Below are 21,240 nucleotides of genomic sequence, written 5' to 3' on the forward strand. Positions count from 1 at the left end.
TTTTGGTACGCTCCTCGCCTCCCTTCCACTCAGAACAAAGCCATGGGAGAGGGAGAGGGAGAGGGAGAAAGAGAGCGCGGAGGGAAGAAATGTCTCACTGACTGTCGTCTGGACGACCAGCGGCGAAGAGAGCAGTGAGAGACGGGAGTGCAAAAAGCAAAACAAAAGAAAAACAGATGATTTTTATTGGTTGAATTTTAATGTGCGCTTATGAGAATAAGCGTCACCTTTTAGGAACAGCAGGAAGGGATGATACTGCAAGGCGCACCTTGCAAGTAGACCACAGAAGGCCTGAGTGGACCCCCACCTGAGACCCTCCTCTCACCAGCCTCAGGTAAGTGCTGCATGACTAACACTGTACAGTACTAAGTGCTTTTTGCGTCAGGGACATAGTGGCTTGACATTAGGAGATTTCATACTTGCTCCCTCGAAACAAAGCTTGTTATATGAGAATGAGTTACCCTGAGTTGATGTCGGCACAACACTGAAATGCAGAGGAGTACAAATGGGTGTAAGTTAAGGGAGCTAAAGGTCATGAGCGTTGTCGAAGGCTCTCGGCGTGACCTCGCACTTTATTCTTAATATTGCCTATGGGCCACATACTGCCCGTTCCGTTCTTTAATTCGCCCTGTAATATTTGTTGAATTAATGTAGCTGTTTTTTCGTCTTCAAATATGTTAGTTAAAATGTATTGATTCATTTTTTTTTATGCACAGTGGCGCCTTGACTTAAGAGTGTAATTCTTTCCTTGAAGATCAATACTTATACCTTAAATCAGGGGTGTCAAACTCATTTTTGTCATGGGCCACATTGTAGTTACGGTTTCCCTCAAAGGGCCGTAATGACTGTGAAACCATAAAAAAAATCTTTAATCACCTGATCATTTTTTTTTGGGCGTGTCCTGTTCGGCTGTAACAGCCTAACAGCCGAATCACCACCTCATATTATTACACCCGAAATGTGTAAACTAATTTTGGAATCAGAAATCAAGGGTAATGGGTTTGTCAACTATTGTTCATATTTGGTAACACAAAAATACTTGCAATATCTCAATGTTATTTACAAAATATGATAATTTGAAATCTTTCTTACAGATTTTAACAAGAATCATGGAAGTTGACACATGATTTGCCTTCGCGGGCCACATAAAATCTTGTGGCGGGCCGGATCTGGCCCCCGAGCCTTGAGTTTGACACCTGTGCCTTAAATCATCTCTCTATTTATATGAAATGCCATTAATCCGTTCCAGCCTCATTGAAAACTACATTTTTCGTAATGTGCTGTTAATAAGAAAATTATAAGGACTAGCACTTTAAAAAAAATGGATGGATATACGTACAGTGCTGTCTATATAATATTTACATTTGTATTTCTGATTTTAATTTTTTTTTAGAATTTTTGTCAATGTTAATTCTATGTATAGTTGTTCATACATGCGAATCAGTCGCCTTTCGACGTAATTTGCTGTTTTGATCTCAAAATAGGCCATTTACGTAAATCGTATAGAGCCGATGAGTTTTTCCTGGTGGGGTGGGGGGGTCACCGTCAGTGATGTCATAGGCTGTTTTGTACTCCTTGAACACTGGCAGCTAGATCCATTCCACACAATCACCATCAACACACAGATGTAATTGTGAATATTACTCCGCGGCGGACTAATATGCAGCCTCAGGTTCCGCCTGTGCCCTCAAAGTTACAGGAGTTGACAAGACCAGAAAAAAACTTTCGCCGCTTCTGCTGTTAATAAGTCACTGTACTTTTACTCCGTTACAATGATCTAAATGCCTCTCGCTACTTTTCTTTATCAATGATTGCTTCTTTATCACCAAACATCCAATTCCATTGCAACATGCTGCCAATTTTTTTTGTCTTGAGTTTGTTGTCACATTTCTGTCGGGCCAATTATATATTACTCATGCACTCACTGTAGTAGTCTCGCCACGCTGCACTATTTGCATATCTGTTGTTGACCAATGCTGGCCACTCATGCCAGAGTAGCATCTGCACCACTTGCACACCGACTGAGGAGTATCTGCAACATTTGCACAATCAACATTGTACCGGATTATCGCACTACTCACTAGTCTCGGCGCCCTTTGCACAATGGTCATTGCACCGGACTAGTGCTATATTAGTCATTCAAACTGCTGTAAGTGCAAGAGGACTCTGCATGTTTTTGCACAATTGTAAAAAAAAAAAAAATAATAATAATAATAATTAAATAACATTTTGTACCGGCATTACCAGATATCTAGCAACCCTTTATTGGTCAGTGACTGTTTTTCTCAATGTCTATATGTCTCAAAAGTTTTCTCTGTCAATTGACTGTCTGTTGTCGTACTAGAGCTGCTCCAACTATCCATCCATCCATCCATCCATCCATCTATCCATTTTCTGAGCCGCTTCTCCTCACTAGGGTCGCGGGCACGCTGGAGCCTATCCCAGCTATCTTCGGGCAGGAGGCGGGGTACACCCTGAACTGGTTGCCAGCCAATCGCCGGCTCCAACTACCGGAAACAAATTCCTTGTGTGTTTTTGGACATACTTGGAAAATAAAGATGATTCTGATTATTTCATGCGCGAGACTATGAGTTCCGCATCGGGCGGTGTTTGTGTCATCCAATTTAAGCGCTCATGACGTTTAAGTCTAGTTCACCAATCAAACGACACAAGAGTCACATGTCTTCCCGGACATAGGTATTTACACTAGATAAGCTTGCCCCGCTGATCGTCGTGCGTATGTGGCGGCCATGTTGGGAAGGCCGTCGTTACTATGAAGGCAACGGCGCCCTACTCTTGTTTACATTTCGACGAACAAAAACAACAGCTTTCATGTATTGTAGTATTTGTCTGACACTGTCTGCCCAAACGTGGATATTTCAGCTCACTTATAACTTGAGAAAACACCGTGCAGTAAATTGCAGATGTTTTTTTTGTAGTTTTGACTGTGCATACATACACACACACACAGCAACATCAGAATTTGTACATTCACATTTTATTTTGTATTATTATTTTTTTTATTATTATTGATGTTCATGCTGTTGTAAAAAAATATATATATATATAATAAGTTACTCACTATTTACTAAGTACTTTAGTAATAATTTCACTGCATACTTTTTACTCTTACTCAAGTAATTTTTGGGAGAAAACACACAGGAAAGGCCGGATTTGAGCTCTGGTCCTCAGAACTGAGACAGATGTGCTAATCATTCGTCCACCGCGCCACAACTACCATATCTTCATGTGGTATTTTATACTACAATAATAATAATTACGATGATAATAATAATAATAATAGCCTCCATACATAAGTTTTCTTCCACTTATCCAAAGTCAGGTTGCGGTGGCAGCAGCCTAAGCAGCAGCCACTTTGTCCAGCTCTTCCAGGAGGATCCCGAAGTGTTCCTCCTCTAAGTCCACAAACCACATGTAGACTGGTTGGGCAAACTCCTGTGTACCCTCCAGAATCCTGCCAAGAGCGTCGAGCTTGTCCACTGTTCCACAGCCAGGACGAAAACCACACTGCTCCTCCTGAATCTGGTATTAAACTTCCCGATGGATCTTCCTCTCCAGCACAACTAGACTTTACCAGGGAGACTGAAAAGTGTAAACCCCCTGTAGTTGGAACACGCCGTCCGATCCTCTTTCTTGGAAAGGGGACCGCCGCCTCAGTCTGCTAATCCAGAGGCAATCTCCCCAATGACCACGCAATGTTGCATAAGTCTGTCAACCAGGACAGCCCTACAACACCCAGAGCCTTTAGGAACTCTGGGCGGATCTCATCCACCCCAGGAGACCTGCCACCGAGGAGCTTTTTAACCATCTTGGTGATTTCAACCCCAGAGATAGGAGAACCTGCCTCAGAGTCCTCAGACTCTGCTTTCTCATCGGAAGGTGTGTCGGTGGATTTGAGGAAGTCTTTGACATATTTTGCCCACCGACTCACGACATCCCGAGTCAACGTCAGCAAGTCTCATCTTTCTCATGAGTAAAAATGTGCTCATGCCCAGCTACCTAATATAATGTGCATTGAAGACATGAGTACTTGCATAAACAGAGGCATCAGAGCACAAATGAGTTTTTCCATCCTAACCTGCACAGCTTGTAAATGAACTTTGTGTTGCTAATGTGTGCTGAAAAAATTGAAGTGTTGAACAGTGATGGCAGCCACTTAAACGTGCACTTAGCTTTACAGATCTCCTCGCCCCCTGCCTCTGTATTGTCAGCCGTTTTAGAGCATTTTGACTGATCTGTCAAGACCAAGAGAATTTTGTGTTCTGTGACAATATTAGCAGTGAACTGACCAAAAGAGAGTCATCTCTCTTCTTTAACCAGAAAAAAAAACTTTCTATCTCATTACGTTCCTTAGTGATCAGCAATAGAACGTGATTGGTTTCACCAAAACACCGTTTTCTGGACAAAAAGCGGAGAAAACAATGCTTTTGTGCGTGTGTGAAAAGAATCATGCCAAGCAGAGAAGTGATTTTGAATTTTTTTTCTATCCCTCATAATATGACAAGCTGAGATTCCCTGTCTAAACCTTATCTTCAACTCAAAAGCTGTGTTGTCTCAAATCCAAATCGTTGTAATGCCACCATCTACAGGGATCTGTTCGTTAATTTTACAGACAAGCTCGGCAAGAGCCTCTTCTATGCCTACCGTTTGAAAAACGTGCTGGATGACTTTGTCGGTGGCAGTAAAGAGCTGGATTCCAGTTGACAGCAATGAATGAAGTAATGAACGTTTTATGATTGGGAACAAAAGGGAATGTGTTGGTTTCCACCGTCCAGAACAATTGGAGGGTGCCTAAATTTTTCTTTCAATAGGATGAGCAGAGAACAGATAAAATGTGTGCTTGCTGGTCTTGTTGCTACTTAGAATCCAAAACTGGCTTGTGTTTAAATGAGGCAACAGTCTATTAGTCATAAGTAGAGGAGAAAAAAAAAACTCTTTCCACCCCCTGCACATCTCCCTGTAACATTCCACTCGCTTATGTCAATAAAGAGCCTAGCGAGATGATTGAATTTTCCAGCGTGATGCTCAAACTCTCCCTGCAGGTAATAATGTTTTGTACAAACCGTCAGAGAGGCGGAGAATTAATTCACGCTGCGTGTTCCGCATGCTAAAGAAGAACTCTGCAGAACATGATGAAACAGAACACGGTGGTCTTGCACTACAGTGGACCCCTGCTACTCGTAGGGGATAGGGACCAGGCCAGACCGTGAATAGTGAAAATTCACAGATAATTAACGCGTATTATAATTGCATTTATTATTATTTGGTTTTTACCCCAAAAAACTCAAGAAAAAAACAAAAAACAAACACTTTTTAAAAACAAATAGTGGAAAAAAGGTGGGAAAAAAAATCTGCAAATACGTGAATCCACAGGTGCCCGACTGAGAGTATGCGGGGGTGCACTGCCCTCAAAAAATGTAAGGATATTGGGCTTTCTGTGAAATTTCAGGATGAACCTGAAAGGCACTTTAGGTCAAATGAAGTTCACCTGTAAAGGTTATAGTGCCTTTGGGGCTCATCCTGAAATCTCAACCGAAAGCTGAATATCCCTGACTGTTTGTTTGCAAGTGCATGTTGTTTTCTTACCGAAGTTTCTTTGTCCCTGCCAGACGGCAAGGATGGACGTGGAGGATGAGCCGTTGTTGTTCCACACATGCTCGGAAGAGAGTGACGAAGAGCAGGAAGAGGAAGTGGAGGTGGCAGGGGTTAGAGGATTTAGGGACGGGGTGATGTGCGGGCCATGGAGGGTTGTGGCCTGGGTCTACACACGCCCCTGGGCCAGCTGGGTGGTCCTAGGGGGCTTTTTCCTCCTGCCTTGCGCCTTGTTTGCCTTTATGCTCCTCTACTGCCCACCTCTGGACATCGACCTCTCCTACAGTGCCTTCGAGGTTCACAGTCACTTCTCCGCCGAGCGTTTTGATGCCCTCGCCATAGCGGTGAAGACCCACCTCGGCTCCTGGGACAGATGGAGAAGAGACTCTGATAGTGGCGAGGCCCTGCGGGAACTACTGATGGAGAAGCTGGTCGCCAACAAGACACGCAACAACGGCTCCAGGACAGCGCCAGGCTTAAACTCAACATCCAGAGGAGATCAAGGGTCATCCTTCCGGAGACGTCGCTTGGCTCCAGACTACTACCTCCAGAGTCAGGCCCTGTGGAGGATCGAACTGGTCTTTGTCGCTCAAGGAGACGGCGACCGCAACATCTTCACCCCCGAGCGCCTGCGCACTATCCACGACGTGGAGCGTCTCCTCATGAAGCACCCGCACTTCCATCAGTTCTGCTGGAAGCCCATGGAGGTGCTGAGGGACCTCCCTCTGGGGCCGTCATACTGCTCCCCGCCCAGCTCGCTCCTGTCGTACCTCTACCCCAGCGAGCGAGGAGGGAAGATCTACTATGACGGCATGGGTCCAGATCTGGCTGACATACAAGGTGAGCACACAGTAGGAAGAGATACCACCACATGACGCCCCTTTTTCCACTCTACAAAAGACTAAAATAAACACCTACGGTAACATAATCCACGGTCTCCATGTCGCTGCTGAGGTCTGCTTTCTTGTGGCCATTAATTTCCTGTTGGGTTAAATTTGTCTCCTTACAGAAAGCTATATGCTGAGAAGTAAATACAGGAGACCCTCATTCTCCTCCGTTGTTGTTTGTGAGCTTGTCTTTTTTGACAACTGATGTAGGGCTGAACATAACTGGAATCATTCAATTACAAAACAAAAGCCTAATAAAAATATCTGCCTGGAATGTTTTGCAGGGATAATTTGTGACTACTGTAGTCACACTCACCACTCCGTTTAGAAAATAAGATGGCAAGGCAGGAGGAAAGAATCCATGAGAGACAGAGAATTTCCAAAGTTTGGGATCATTTCACACTTTAAAAAGGAGATAAAGTGCAATGTGTGTACTGCAAAGCAGAACTGGCTTACACAACAGCATGTCTACCACAAGGTAACAAAAACATCTAACACTAATATAATAGAATCTTAATCGATGCTATTATCACTTCTAAAAATATTCGATACGTGCAGCCCGAGTTTCCATCATACTTTCAATGAGTCTTGGTTTTTGTAGTTCCCTGCGGCACTATTTGAAGTGGAAAGCCTACTGCCCCAACCCAAAGCGAGTACTGCAGAGTCTATCTTACTTTTCTCCACAGGTTCGTTGAGTCTGGCCATCACACACCCTCAGTTCTACTGGTACGTGGATGAGAGCCTCTCCCCCGAGCAGCTCTCCTCCTCCCTCCTGCGAAGCGAAATCCATTTTGGCGCCCCTCTCCCGTCCTACTTCTCCGTGCAGGACCGAGCCGACGAGCAGAGAAGCCACTTCAAGAACTTTGTGGTTCAGTATGCAGAAATCCTGGCCAAGCAGTCCACCAGGTCAGGAGAAGTCTTGTCTTTGGGATAGTAGTTGCACAAGTAGTCCTTCCTCTCACGCTTGTCTTGTTGGTGTCAGCCAGGTGAAGGTTCTCTACGGGGGAACGGAGCTGTTTGACCATGAAGTGAGACACACCTTCAGGAATGACATGATGCTGGCAGTCATCAGCGGAATCTGCATTACTTTGCTGGTCTACGTCCTGACCTCCTTCTCTGGTATCATTCATAGTCACGGTGATATAGCAAACAGTTTGTGGTAGGGCTGGGCAATTAATTGATTTTACCCATAAATTCGAGTTTATTTGTTTGAATTTTTTATTTTTATTTTATTCTTTAAGGAGCTTCCATAGTTCAAAGTGTGTACGCCTCTGATGTACACTGCTTCCACTAAAGACAGAGCTGCGAAAAAAGAGGAGCTAGTTTACAAACGCACAGTCAGCGATTTGGTGGCTATATTTAGCGCATTTTCCGACCCCTCTAGCGACTATTTAAAAAAAAAAAAAAAAGAAAAACCGACAAGTGAGTTCAATTCCCGCTAAGAAACAGACAAGAGGAGCGGAATCATTTTCTTATACAGTGTCTGTCTGCCAAAAAAAGGAGCCCAATGGAAGGCAATCACAGAGTTGAGTCAAGCTGAATGTTTCCAATAATTCCATTCAGAGTATATGTTGCAAAAGCAGTGATTAATCCTCATATTTTAAACTTTTGACCCAAGGCATGTGCTTCCAAGCTGCAAATATTTACCGTGATTACCTTTCCTCACCTGTACAACGCTAAATGAGCAAAGAGCCTGAGACAGCTGGAGGGGAATTAGTGTTTCAGTTTGAAATCAGACATATGGACCAGCCAAGCCATGTAGTGTGATGGCTCACTTTATTAAAGTAAAGAAACAAATATTTATTTCCTTGATTTCTGTGGAAGTTGATGCTGGGGGAAAAAAAGCGCTTTAAACTTTGTTTGGTATCAAGAGAAATTAGGCAAATTCTACAAGGAGAAACAACATAAACAGGGTCTGACATTAAGCCTTTTCTGTGGGGCCACCATGAGCCAATTTGTGCAGTCCCTGTCAGAACGTATCCATCCTTCCATTTTCTGAGCATTTTCTATCCCAGCTGTCATCGGGCAGGAGGCGGGGCACACCCTGAACTGGTTGCCAGCCAATCACCGTGCCGCCCTGGCCCCGTATATTAATAATAAAAAAGGAAAAGTAATGAAATTATAAATTGGTTTTTCGCATAGATTTAGCCTGGATAATTTTACTTGGAGTGGGTTGCTGCAGTAGCCTTGACAGTAAAATCCATTTGCATGATATATCTAGGGGTGTATCCTTATTCTGGCTAATGATCAAGGATTTTTAACCTCACATGCACAGTGTGGTAAAATGGCTTGATCGATTTAAGTGGTTAAAACTCAAAATATTTGAGGTAAAAAGGAAGAATGTGTTGATATCAGTGTATTTGTTAATGTAATTTGTACTGGCCTGGTAGGGGTAAAAAAGAACAATGTAAAATTGTGGAACATGGAAATGTATTTAGGTTTACTTATGGTTTGACAGAAGGTATTTTTTTTTCCAAGAGTAAGCAATTATTTTCACATTATCTGTAAAGAAACAAATATTTACCATGCATTATTTCTGTAAATCTTTCTGTGAATTTTTTTTGGTATCAGGAGAAATAAAGCAGATTCCTGAATGGAATTTAAAAAAAACCAAAACAAAAACAATGTCATTAGGTATTTTTGTACGCAAAGGAGAAAAATCTATTGGAATCTGAAATGTAACTTTTGTGAGTAAGAAAAAAAACAACAAAGGTCATATTCCCTAGCTCTAGTACACATGATTGTATCTATAGCATGGTGTGTGATTGTTTGTTGCTCTCTCTTCTCCGTAGCATTTCTGACATTCTTCGGGCTGGCCAGCATTGGGCTGAGTTGCCTGATGGCTCTTTTCTTGTACCACGTCGTGTTCGGCGTGAGGTACCTCGGCATTCTCAACGGAGTGGCGGCCTTCGTCATTATCGGAATCGGTACGTGAAACAAACGCAATGCAGGACTCGCTGGGGAAAATGATAGCCTATAATTTTCTTTGCTTCTTCGCTCAGGGGTGGATGATGTGTTTGTGTTCATCAGCACCTTCAGACAGGCGACCCATCTTCGTCAACCGCAGCAGCGTATGGTCTACACTGTCAAGACAGCCGGCCGAGCCACTTTCCTCACCTCCTTCACCACGGCGGCCGCCTACGCTGCCAACGCCTTCTCCAAGGTAATCATAGCAGACTCATTCGATTCTGTCTGTTCCGTGCATGACTAGAAAGTGCGTCGCTCAGCAGTCATTTCCGTAAAGTGAACATTTCAAGCTTCTTTACACAGATCCCAGCTGTGCACGATTTCGGCCTATTCATGGCCCTCATTGTCAGCTGCTGCTGGGTTTGGGTTTGCGTGCTGATGCCGGCCGCCTTGTGTATCTGGACGCGGCGTGTGGAGCCTCATGAACCCGCTGCGTTTCACTGGTGAGACAGTTGTTATTGTGCAAAAACATAACAGCAAAATGTTTTTCATGTGTCACGTGTCCACTCAGAGGCGTACAAGGAGACCTGAGTCTAATTATTCATCTATTTCTTTTCTTTTCTTTTCTCTAAATGTGTTTATAGTTTTCACGAAGAAGGACATAGTTATTATTGTTAATATAACTCCTAATAGTATGACTTCGATATACATGTTAAATTTGTTACGTGTCTATGCTCATTTTTTTAACGTATTCTTTATAAGAAAAATAGCACTCTACAGTATCGTACTAGAATGTAAAGACTTCAACAGTTTGTGCATCATGATAATTCAATGGGCATTGTGCTGCTTTTTCGCGTGTGCATGTCTTGGCCACCAGGGGACAGTATAAACATCGTTGGATGACACGCAGATTTGATGATGAAATATAGAAGACCGTTGCAACTGAATCACAATAATATTAGTCATTTTTTGCAGAGGATAAAGAATATACTGTTTGTCTTGAAGTGTTGTGTCTGCATGTGTTGCTACTGCTTGTGCTCCAGTAAGTCATTTAAGTGTTTATAATTACCACAACATCGATGCTAGTTTCCTTAGCCTGTCTATATTGTTTTGCATTGCGTGTTAGCATTAAGCTAGTGGACTTTCATAAGACAAAGTTCATGCGGTTTGGTTAAATACACAACACATTATTCTTGTTGTTTTACGTGTAGTTTTAAAGTAAACTTAAACTGGGAGTGGGAATAAACAGCTTAAAGCAAGCTCTTGGCCTCTTTTTTGGAAGACATGTTTACTATCTATCAAACTGCTGCTATTGTGTAATTCGCTACCGCCAGCTAACGCTAGTAACTCAATTTATTTGCTCACAAGTCGCAACGCAAGACAAAAAAATCGGCCAAGTGACGGCTCGTATCTTGAAACACTTGTAAATTGGGTCACTCTTAAATCGAGGTACCGCTTCACTATTATTGTGATAATACAGTTAATTATTAATATATCATTAGTTTGCAGCGTTATTTTTTTCCAATGTGTGCAAGTCAATTATCCGCCTTCTCTCCATCATCTATGTTGCTTACTATACAAATGATATACAAATTTTTCATATAAATTCACGTGTGCTCGTTTATTTGTCTGTATCACTGTAATCTTTAGAAACAAGAAAAAAAAGAATTGTGCTTATGCCTGCTGCGCAACAGCCAGCCGGAGATCTAATGCCCTCAGCTGTCTCTCTCCCTAAACCGCCTCTTCCCTCACAAGCTGCAAGTCGTTTCGGGGCCTATCATCAAGCCACGGCCCTCTGTCGGATGAAGATGACGACGTGGCCCTGCTTTCAGTGGAGATGGAGCAAGGTGAGATTGTTATCTGGAATGAGGCTTGTAAAGGCGCATGCGTCCGCAATTCCCTTAGTTTTATCTGTCTCGAGCCAGACCCCCTCGAGGCGGACGGGGACGCGGGCATTCTGTCCCTGTCATTTGAGACACCGTTGAACCCTGCGGGGCACCAGCACCAAGGCGTGGTCAGCGCAAAGCTTCAGTGGGCTCTCAAGCATTTAGTGGTCCAACCAGCTGTGGACAGGAGGAAAACTATTCTAGGTAAGGCAATCACAGCACATTTATCCGTACATTGCAAAAGCGGTGATTTAGCCATATGTTGGTAACCTTTGACCTGAGTTATGTGAAGTCTTTTTTTTTTATTTTATTTTTTTTGTAGCTCACTTTTGATTAGATTTTGTAAAACTAATGTAAAACGTTGCATATTCAGCATGTAGCAACAATTACAATCTTTCATTTCAAAGTTAACAAACCAATAAAATCAGGAAATGATGAAATGATCCAAAAAAATACAACAACATACGCATCATTACAAACAAATGCACGTACACTAAAATTTGCACATACATATTCTGATTCATGTTCACTGCCTTCTCTCTCTTAAACTATGTATTTGAAAGTAAAATCTGGTCTAGCGGTGTTAACCCAATTTCCCAACAACACAACTTTTTTCATTCTCTGATTGACATATGGTATATTACATTCTTCATTTTGTAAAAAGTATTTTTTTTTCAAGTTCTTAATAAATGTCCAGGTGGGGTTAATGAAGCGCAATAGACCCTTAGAACTTGAATGCTATTGTAATCGAGCATCTTGTAATCCGACGTAAAAATTTAAGTCAAACAAAAGTCCAGAACCAGAAATAAATGGGCTGGAAAGTGAAAACAAATCAGCTTTGTGGTAGTTAACCTGAGAGGACCACAAAGATAGGTTGCCTACCAATTTTCTATTGATATGTGTAATATTGGTTATCATGTCTGCCTCGCAGGTCTGAGGTTCAGGGTTTGAACTTCCTGTGTGAGGTTTTTCCTCCCACATTCCAAAATCATGCATGGTAATTTCACTAAACGCACACTAAATTGCCCAAAGTTGTGAATGTGAGTGCGAATATTTTTTTTTCTATATGTGCCCTGATATATGTATCAATGTAGAAAAATGAAAAATGATGGTGCTTTTCGTATAGACTTGCAGACTGAGTAGGAGTTGTCATCAGCTCAAATCTATTGTTCACTGTGACTGTCACCCCAGGTGTCTTCCTCGTGGTTTTGCTCGCATCTGCCGGTTGTTGCTGTCTACTGAGGCCAGCCTCCCACGCCCCCTTACTGTTCCGCCAGGACACAAACCTCCAGACTCTTCTGGCTCTCAGGAGCAACCTCAGCGGTCAAGGGATCTCCTGCCCCATGTGCTCAGGTGAGGCCGGGCCGCATCAGGTGACATCAACATGGAACGGCCAATCCTGAAAGTTCTTTGTAAAATAAATAAATGTAAAAAAAATAAATAAAAAGCATTACGTGTCCTCCAGGTGTGTTCATGGAGAAGCCGCACTCTTTGTACAGTCACACCCCCTCATTGACATTCAGGATGTCTGCACATCAGCAAACCCGCAGCACAGCAGCAACTTCTGCTGCACCTCTAAACACAGCAGCACAAAACTCAAGCATCAACCAAACGGGTAACTGGACGTACCAAGCTATCGATAAAATCAAGCAATATGTGCTGATGCATCACTGCACTCATTTTATTTTTGTAGGCTTTTTGCTCACAGTGTTTATATCAAAGTTGGTGCTTAGAAGCTCGACCCGCGTTTACCGCTTCTCCCTGAACGCCAGTACTCCTTCCCCGTGGACGCTGTGCAGCACGGAGCATGAGCAAGTGTCCTCGTTTCAAGTAAGTAAAATTCAGGCTTTTTTTTTTTTTTTTTTTTAAAGAATACAGTGGACCCCTGCTATTTGAAGGGTAGAGGGACCAGGCTGATTATTTATATAATATAAATCCCCCAAAACTTTGACAAAGCTGGGGTGTAATAAGTGTTTTTGGCATTGGTTCCCTCCAAAAAAGAAAAACAAATTGAAGTCCCACAGCTCTGCACAGCTGCTCTCCGTGTTTGTGTCTTTTAATGCAAAATGTCTGACTATTAATTGTACATGGACAGGCCTTTATTCATCCGTGGCACAACTACACGAGAAGAATGACTGTGTGCGTTTCCCACGACTACTACCCGTACCCCAGCTGGATGATCACATCTGGATCGTGCGACCGTCGCCACAGCTGGTTGCCTGAGTTTTCCTTTTATGTGGCGGCATCAGCCCAACAGCACAGCAGGTGAACACACAGAACGGTTCACAAAAGCATGCCCGCCAAAGTACAGCTCAGTTGTATTTCCCTAATTAGTACAATACATTTGAATGTAATCTTTAAGAACAGTTTGTTTTTCAAACTTTTAAACTCAGGAAGCTGCACTTTGCCCAGCACAAACTGAGGCCACATCCCACTCGAGTGTGTGTGAGCCCGCCTGGCTGCGGCATCAGCAGCATGCCTGACGGACCCGCACGGGGAACCTTTTACACTCCTCTTCCCAGAGGTCAGTTAGAGTGGGGCACCATTGGCACGCAGTGAGGCGTTCCTGTGATAATTTCTTCTCTGCTTTCGTTCAAGATTCCACCTCTGATGGCCCAATGAAAGCGTCCATGATGTTTGGATTCAACCCGTGCGCGGGTGGCGCCTGCGGCCGGCCGGCCGTGCGCCCTCTGGTCGATACGGGTGCAATGGTCTTTGTTGTCTTTGGCATCTTGGGAGTTAATCGGACGGAGCGCAGAGACAATCACGTTATCGGAGACATTGTGAGGCTCCTGCATGCGTCCTTTATCACATATTTAATAACTGAATTCTCTGAGGCTTGTCTTTATTTCTCCCAACAGGGTAGTGTCATATTGGATCCAGACTTTGACATTTTCAAGGAAATGGGACATCTTTGCAAGATTTGCAAAGCTGTCAGTGCGAATAAACAACTCGTGAAGCCCGGAGGAGCGCAGTGCCTGCCTTCAGGTAACGTCCGACCACACATTGCTTGCGTGATTAGTTGAAAAACATTGACGGAGAATCGACCGTGTCCTTAGGGGCATTAGATTATCTTTGAGTGTACTTTAAAGCGATGACACGACATCTTCTTTTTTTTTTTCTTTTCTTTTCAGTGATGTGTACTCCTACATAACGTACATAAATATGTATACATACTAGGCATACACTCACATATACATCTTGTGCATTCATACACACACAAAAACACACCCCACTTAAAACAATATGACAAAACCCCTTAAATTGGATTACAAATGCGCATTGTTGTTTGTCTGGTCCTTTTTATTGCGCAGGCGTTGTAATAATAAGGCAAGCAAAAAAACCTAAGAAAGAGTCAAAACATCCTTCATGCGTGTTGTTGTGTTTTTGTTTAATAAGGTAATAAGCTGTCCTCCGTTCTGCCTCTGCTGCATCCGGAATGTCACGGTCTCCCGGAGCCCAACCTGCTCCCGGGCCAGCTCTCCCACGGAGCGGCGGGAACGCGTGCGGGGAAGGTCCGATGGCTCTCTATGGCCTTTGAGTCTGTGAGTCTCCTCCACGCCTCGCCACGTTTGGAGCTTGGCAATCGGCGTTCATTCCCGTGTCCTCTGGTTCCAGACCACGTACAAGGGAAAATCCTCCTTCCGGACGTACTCCGACTTCCTCCGGTGGGAGACGTTCATCCAGGAGCAACTCTCCGCTCTCCCGCGCTCGTCGGCCTTAAGACGAGGCTTCCAGACCTGCGAGCACTGGAAGCAGATCTTCATGGAGATCATAGGTGTGTGTGTGTGTGTGTGTGTGTGTGTTTAAGTGTATCTGTGTGTGGGTGTGGCTATAGGTGTGTTTGTTAGTAGTTGTTTCTGTTTAGGGAGGCGTGTGTGTCGATGTTGTGTGCATATTTGTGTGTAGGTAGGTGTGTTTGTAGCTAGATAGTTTGGTGTGTGTGTGTAGAGTGCGTGCGTGTTTGCGTGAGGCGAGGCAACTTAATCCGTGCACTGTAGGAGTGGAGAGCGCCCTCTGGAGTCTGCTGCTGTCCCTGGCGATCTGCGCGGCGGCCGTCTCTATTTTTACCGCTCATATTTTTCTACTGCTTCCCGTGCTCCTCACCATCCTCGGTACAGTAACTAACCTTTTCGAGAGATGAAAGATCCTCAGGCCTGTTTATCAGAAATGAATGGTGCCAATGTGGTCTTTTATCAGGAGTGATCTGTGCGGTGGGGGCGCTCATGTACTGGTTGGGCTGGGAGCTCGGAGCGGTGGAGGCCATTTCTCTGTCCATCCTGGTGGGATCTTCAGTGGATTACTGTCTGCACCTGGTGGAAGGATACGTGCTGGCCGGGGCCACGGCGCGCTCTACTGCACAACTCTGCTCCGTAAGCTTGCCTCATTCATTTCGCTTTCTTTATGCTTGTGCCTACACTACCTCCCATTTCATTCATCAGACCCATCTACTTATCATCCAGCCATCGGTCTCGTTTTCCAAATTACCTACAGTACATACAATACCACCACTGTTTCCTACATACCGTGCCAACCTATCAAGTTACCATCCACCCATCTTTATTATTTACTCGTGCTAGGAAAGAATGAGTCGCCCATTCAGATCACTCACGATTTTGCTTGGGGAAAGAAAAAAAAAAAAAACGAATCCCGAATCAGAATTTTCACGTTTGAATTAAAAAGATTCAAAGTACGTATAGTATTTTATTAAGCTCTTATGAGCTTCTTTTGGCCATCATCATGTTTGTCAAAACAAATGGACCTTTTGTTGTACCAGGCATTACAAATGAATGAGAAACTGAAGAAACAAGGGTGGTCTAGTCATTTTTTCCATGACGGTACCTACGTATCTATCGATCATTCCTCCACCCATTTTACGGTTTACCAACACACTTATATTGCTTTCGTCCACCACCTATCTTTCCTATTTACCTTCATACTTGTCTAGCTGCCATCCATCTGTGGCTCCATCCATCTTTTTTTTGTACGACTGAGTCCTCATCCATCCGCCTGTTTTCCTGTGTTCCTACCTACTTACCTAGTTAGAGGCAGCTACACAGGTTTACACATGACTTTACTGTAATGAGTACTGGTGGAGCACTGCCTCACTTTCTTCTAATGTAATAATTAGCGGTGCGACAATTACTCGATTTAATTATTGCTAATTTATCGATAATTTATCGATGAGCAAATTAATCAATTTTTTTGCTAATCGATGAATCGTTTAGAGACCTTGTTTAACTGAAAATTGTCCCAACCCTCCGAATTTCAGCCTCTCACTCAGATTTCTGTTAAGCCTCCATGAAAGGAGACCGATTACCTTTGTGCTGAATCTAAACAAGACCTTTGCAAACGTCGAAAACAAAGATCAATATTTTGGCCTGTTTTATCACATGGTACTGTACAGACCAAACCAGCAACTGAATCTCAATCAATTTATGTTTGTGCATTTTGTTTTTCTGTCAATTTGAAATAGATGTAAATATTTTTTTAAACCAATTCATCAATTGTTTAAAAAAAAATGAACAGATTCATCGATTATTAAAATAATCTTTAGTTGCAGCCCTAGAAATACTCACTGAGGTTCTCAGACATGGGATAGTAATTCCTGAAAGGTAGTAAAAGGTACAATGTCTTGTAGCGAGCTCTCTGTTTGTGCTGTGGTCTACGTGCCTTTGAAGGCGCGTGTTAGATGTCGTATGGAACCAAGCCCAAAACAAGAGGAACACCATGTGGCCTTCATTTTGCGTTTTGTTGGCAGGAGGCTGCGGCCGCGAGTCAGACGCGCAGCGTGGAGGCGGTCGACCATGTGGGCGTTGCCATAGTGTCCAGCGCCGTTACCACGGTGATCTCCACGGTCCCCCTTTTCTTCTGCGTCATCGTGCCTTTCGCCAAGTTCGGCCAGATCGTGGCCATTAACACCACCGTCTCCATTTTGTTCACCCTGACCGTGACCGTGGCCATGTTGGCCAGCGCGGCGCCCGCCGACTTCGAACGGACCCCCGGCGGCGCGCTGAAGGCCACCGCGGCCGTGCTTACGCTGGCGGCTGCGGGGGGAGCCGTTTGGTGGGCGGGAGGCCGCGCGGGGTTGTCGGCGGCCTGGCTCTCCGTCGGCGCGTAGTCGGGATGATGATGTAGAGCAATTATTCTCAAAGTGAGAAGAATTGCTGCCTCAGTGCAGTTCAGTTATTTGTAACTTTTTTGTACAATAAATTTCCAGTTGATTTAAAAAAAAAAAATAATAATAATTTCATTTACGTACAATTTTTAACTTATGGGTCATACATTTTAAATAAATCAATGAAACTGCTTACTGTTCCAGTGGCTTACAATAATGTTAAATATACCTTTTAGGAATAAAAACCTCTGCCTTGTTTTTTGATGACCACATATACCCATTACACTACTATATTGTATGATGCTAGTATTGGGAGGGCTAAAAATGTTTGGGGTGTAAACTCTTTGAAAACCACTGTTATAAAGGACGAACACTGTAGTTTGGTCTCACAGTGAGTGTTAAAGATGTCATTTTCAAGTACAGGTGCAAAAAAACTAAACACAAACATCTCATTTGTGGCACAACACGTGTTTGTTTGTTTTTAATTAAAGCTGCTGATAAAACAAAACAAAAAAATACGTTCTATTTTGGCTGTGTGAGTTGGACACGATTTAAGGTTGGCATGGCAACAACAGATTATTTTGTCATTAGCTGTTATTTCAACAAAACATTACTTATTTGAATTACTCAGTCTGCTTTTTAAAAGTATTTATTTATTTATTTAATTGGACCAGTAACAACACTGCAGGCCATTGCAACATACATTCAATGTAATTTCATTGAAATTTGAATTAAAATTGATTTCATTAGAACATTACCACTGAAGCTCATTGCACCATACATTTAATCTAATTTAAATGCCTGCCTAATGCCTAATTAATTTGATCTGATTGAATTTAAATGGGAGCACGCACTGCTGCAGCTTTTTGCACCATTCATTTAATTTTTAACTTTATTCTAATTTGAACAGGCGAATACACCACTGCAGCTCAATTGCACCGTACATCAAATCATATTAAATATATTTAATTTAATTTCACCGGGAGCACACCACAGCAATTAATTGCTCCATTCATTAAATTAAATGTATTTAATTTAAACTGGAGCATACAATTCCAATTTATTGCATCATACATTAAAATATATTTTTTATTTAAATTAATTGGAAAGGCAGCATGCCACTTCAGCGTATTGCACCATACATTAAGTTCAATTTGATTGAATTTCATTCAATTTAATTGAAATAGTAGCATATCAGAGGAGCTCATTGCATCCATAAATTATTAAATTACCACCGAGAACATTACATAACTTTGAATTTTGTTTCAAATGTTAGTCAAAAACTCAGCAGGGTATTATTCCCCCCCCCCCCCCTTCCCTTTTCTGTTTATCAAAGTTTTCAACTGTATTTCTGACTTGTAAGTCTTTTGGAAAAAAAATTCTGTAAACTCATTGTTAGTTGGCCTCTGTGAGCTTTCTTGAGATGTACAAGTCATGATTTGCTATCATCTTTCTATAGTTCATGTGACTTTTCTAGCTATACATGTGGTAATGATGTCCTTTTGGTGACTGGATTAAATACATAAAAAAAAAGAAATCATGAGTTCTTGGGTGCAAATGTGTGATCTAAATGTTTTAGTATGCTCCTCTCACATGTTTTCAGTTTGCACACACACGGGAGAGTTGCGTGTGCCCTTTCCTGACCCTTCTTTTCTCACTTATTTCATTCACTCGGCTCTCTTTCAGCAACACCTTGAATGCGAGGCGCACTCCAGGTGACATATGAGGGGTAGAGGAGCACGTGCACAAACGCCTCGGGTCATTTTCTTGTTCAAAAGGTTTATTTTTGTTGCTGTTGCGTAACAAAGCAGAGTGCAGGGACTGGATGTCCTCTGCTGTTATGGTCACATCATCACTTGAGCCAGCACAAGTGGGACTTGTCGTTTATTATTCAAGTGGCTCAGATCGTACATGAAATTGTAATGTACTGTCGCCAAGAGCGTTTTCAGGCAAGAGCAAATAGTCTCTGGACATTTCATTAGGTAAGTACAAAAGTTTGATTTCTTGCTTGATTGACTGTGAAACACAATATTAGCTTTTTTTTTTTTTTTTTTTTTAAATGTTCTACACCACAGCACACCACAGTTACAACCACAGCAATGGACATTGTTAAATTAATAGCTCTGGTAGCCGTAAACAAAATTCAGTATTTCTATCGATAGCAACCGTATTTATTGGGTCATGTCTGGGTTTGCTGGTGTTCCTAATGAACATGAATGGGCATGGAGTTTGCGTCAGAAATCAATGCGCTACTAATTCTGTTCTTGGGGGAGTGTGCAATTTTCCAAAAAGTCACTTTTTGTCATTTTTGTTACAACTGTAATCTGTAAAACTAAATTTAAAAAAAGAGCCCTCTCTAACCCAGTTTTGTACCTCTTGATTTTTATACCACCGTGCTCAATGAAAAACAACCAAGTGAAGTGGTTACATTCAAGTCTTGCCAGCAGTTTTAAAACTGTGAACTCCCCCTTTTAATGTTAATGTTCAGAAATAGGATGTTCATAACAGTTTAAATGCCTATATAGTGTAGTAATGATGACAAAATGATAAGACATTAAAATGTCTTTTTATTCATCACGGAATAAATAGTAATAATGAAGTGATTAATAAGAGCAGCAGGATGAAGAGCTGCACTCGGCAACCAAGCAGATTCATGCCAAAATATTCTAAAAAAATATACCGAAAAATTAAATAAATGAACTCCCCCCCCCCCCCCCCCCACTGTTTACTCAGTCTTCATCACACATTCCATCCATGTTAGGTTGATTGAAGACAAAATTGGCCCGAAGTGTGAGTGTGAATGTTTAATGTGCTCTGTGATTGCAGGGTGTATGTACCTCGCCTCTGTTGGCTGGGATAGGCTCCAGCTCACCTGCGCAACCCTACAAAGGACAAGCGCTATAGAAAATGGATTGATGCTATGATACCTTTTTTGGGGAGATTTTAACTAAGATTAACAAGAAGACAAAAAATATATATATTTTTTAAAAGACATATCAATGCTTTTTACCATATATGATCATATCTAATATTGATTAAATGATCAATTTTGATAAATTGTCGATGAAATTAAATAAGTGATTCAATGATAATATGGCTTGAGGTGTGTTTAGTTATCCCATGTTTTTCCTCGTTATTTATGAATGCAACAATTATTGACAGAGTTAAATGACGAGTATTAAAATGATTAGGTTTTTTTAAATATATATACTTATTTCTAATGGTTTTCATTAAATCCGCTTTTTTTTTATTTTATTATTCCTTCTTAACGTGCCATACGCATTGGCAATGTCTCTAAATTAGAATATGGTGTATAACACAAAACGTTCATTTACAGAGAGAAATATTTCATGCTATTTCTTTTTTATAATTTGGATTTTAATTGCAGCTAACAAAAACCCAAATTCACATTTTAAAAAAACTATTACATAAAATACTTTTAATATAGAAACTAGGTAGGGATCGCCCTTCTGAAGTTTTATTTATAATCCATCTATATAATGTAGGAGTTTCACTTTTTATTGAACATTTGAAATAAGTGAATTTTAATTTATTGAGATGCACCTGTAAATCTTTGCAGGTTTTGTAATAAAAATTAAATGGAGAAGAGAACAGCTTGAGCAACATAATATATTCAACAAAGACCAACAGCTATTACATTAGAAGGCAATTATAGCGCTATAGTATAGTGTTCCCCATGTACATTATTTATGTAACTGTTATGACAATAAATAAGCAGGCTCATTTGGTTGTTGAGAAATACTTCATTGGAGCAAGAAAAAAGGCATTTTTCTTTTTCTTTTTGCTGGAAAAGTGTAAAACACAGACA

General features: G+C 42.0%; 1 protein-coding gene across 1 annotated transcript; it reads left to right on the forward strand.

Annotated features, from left to right (window-relative positions):
• Positions 1–67: 67 nt before the first annotated feature.
• On the forward strand, positions 68–18,937 carry disp3 (dispatched RND transporter family member 3). The gene is made up of 21 exons (XM_061767340.1): positions 68–334; positions 5,631–6,453; positions 7,187–7,406; positions 7,483–7,619; positions 9,293–9,427; positions 9,503–9,663; positions 9,771–9,910; positions 11,163–11,254; positions 11,333–11,497; positions 12,485–12,646; positions 12,759–12,908; positions 12,987–13,123; positions 13,389–13,558; positions 13,687–13,817; positions 13,892–14,076; positions 14,155–14,281; positions 14,693–14,838; positions 14,912–15,071; positions 15,295–15,408; positions 15,494–15,666; positions 17,055–18,937. Exons 2-21 carry the CDS (start codon positions 5,640–5,642, stop codon positions 17,412–17,414), a joined length of 3,879 nt encoding a protein of 1,292 aa, XP_061623324.1. The 5' UTR covers positions 68–334; positions 5,631–5,639; the 3' UTR covers positions 17,415–18,937.
• Positions 18,938–21,240: the final 2,303 nt, after the last annotated feature.

The sequence above is a fragment of the Phyllopteryx taeniolatus genome, chromosome 3, assembly GCF_024500385.1.
Source record: "Phyllopteryx taeniolatus isolate TA_2022b chromosome 3, UOR_Ptae_1.2, whole genome shotgun sequence".
In the NCBI taxonomy this organism is placed as follows: domain Eukaryota; kingdom Metazoa; phylum Chordata; class Actinopteri; order Syngnathiformes; family Syngnathidae; genus Phyllopteryx; species Phyllopteryx taeniolatus.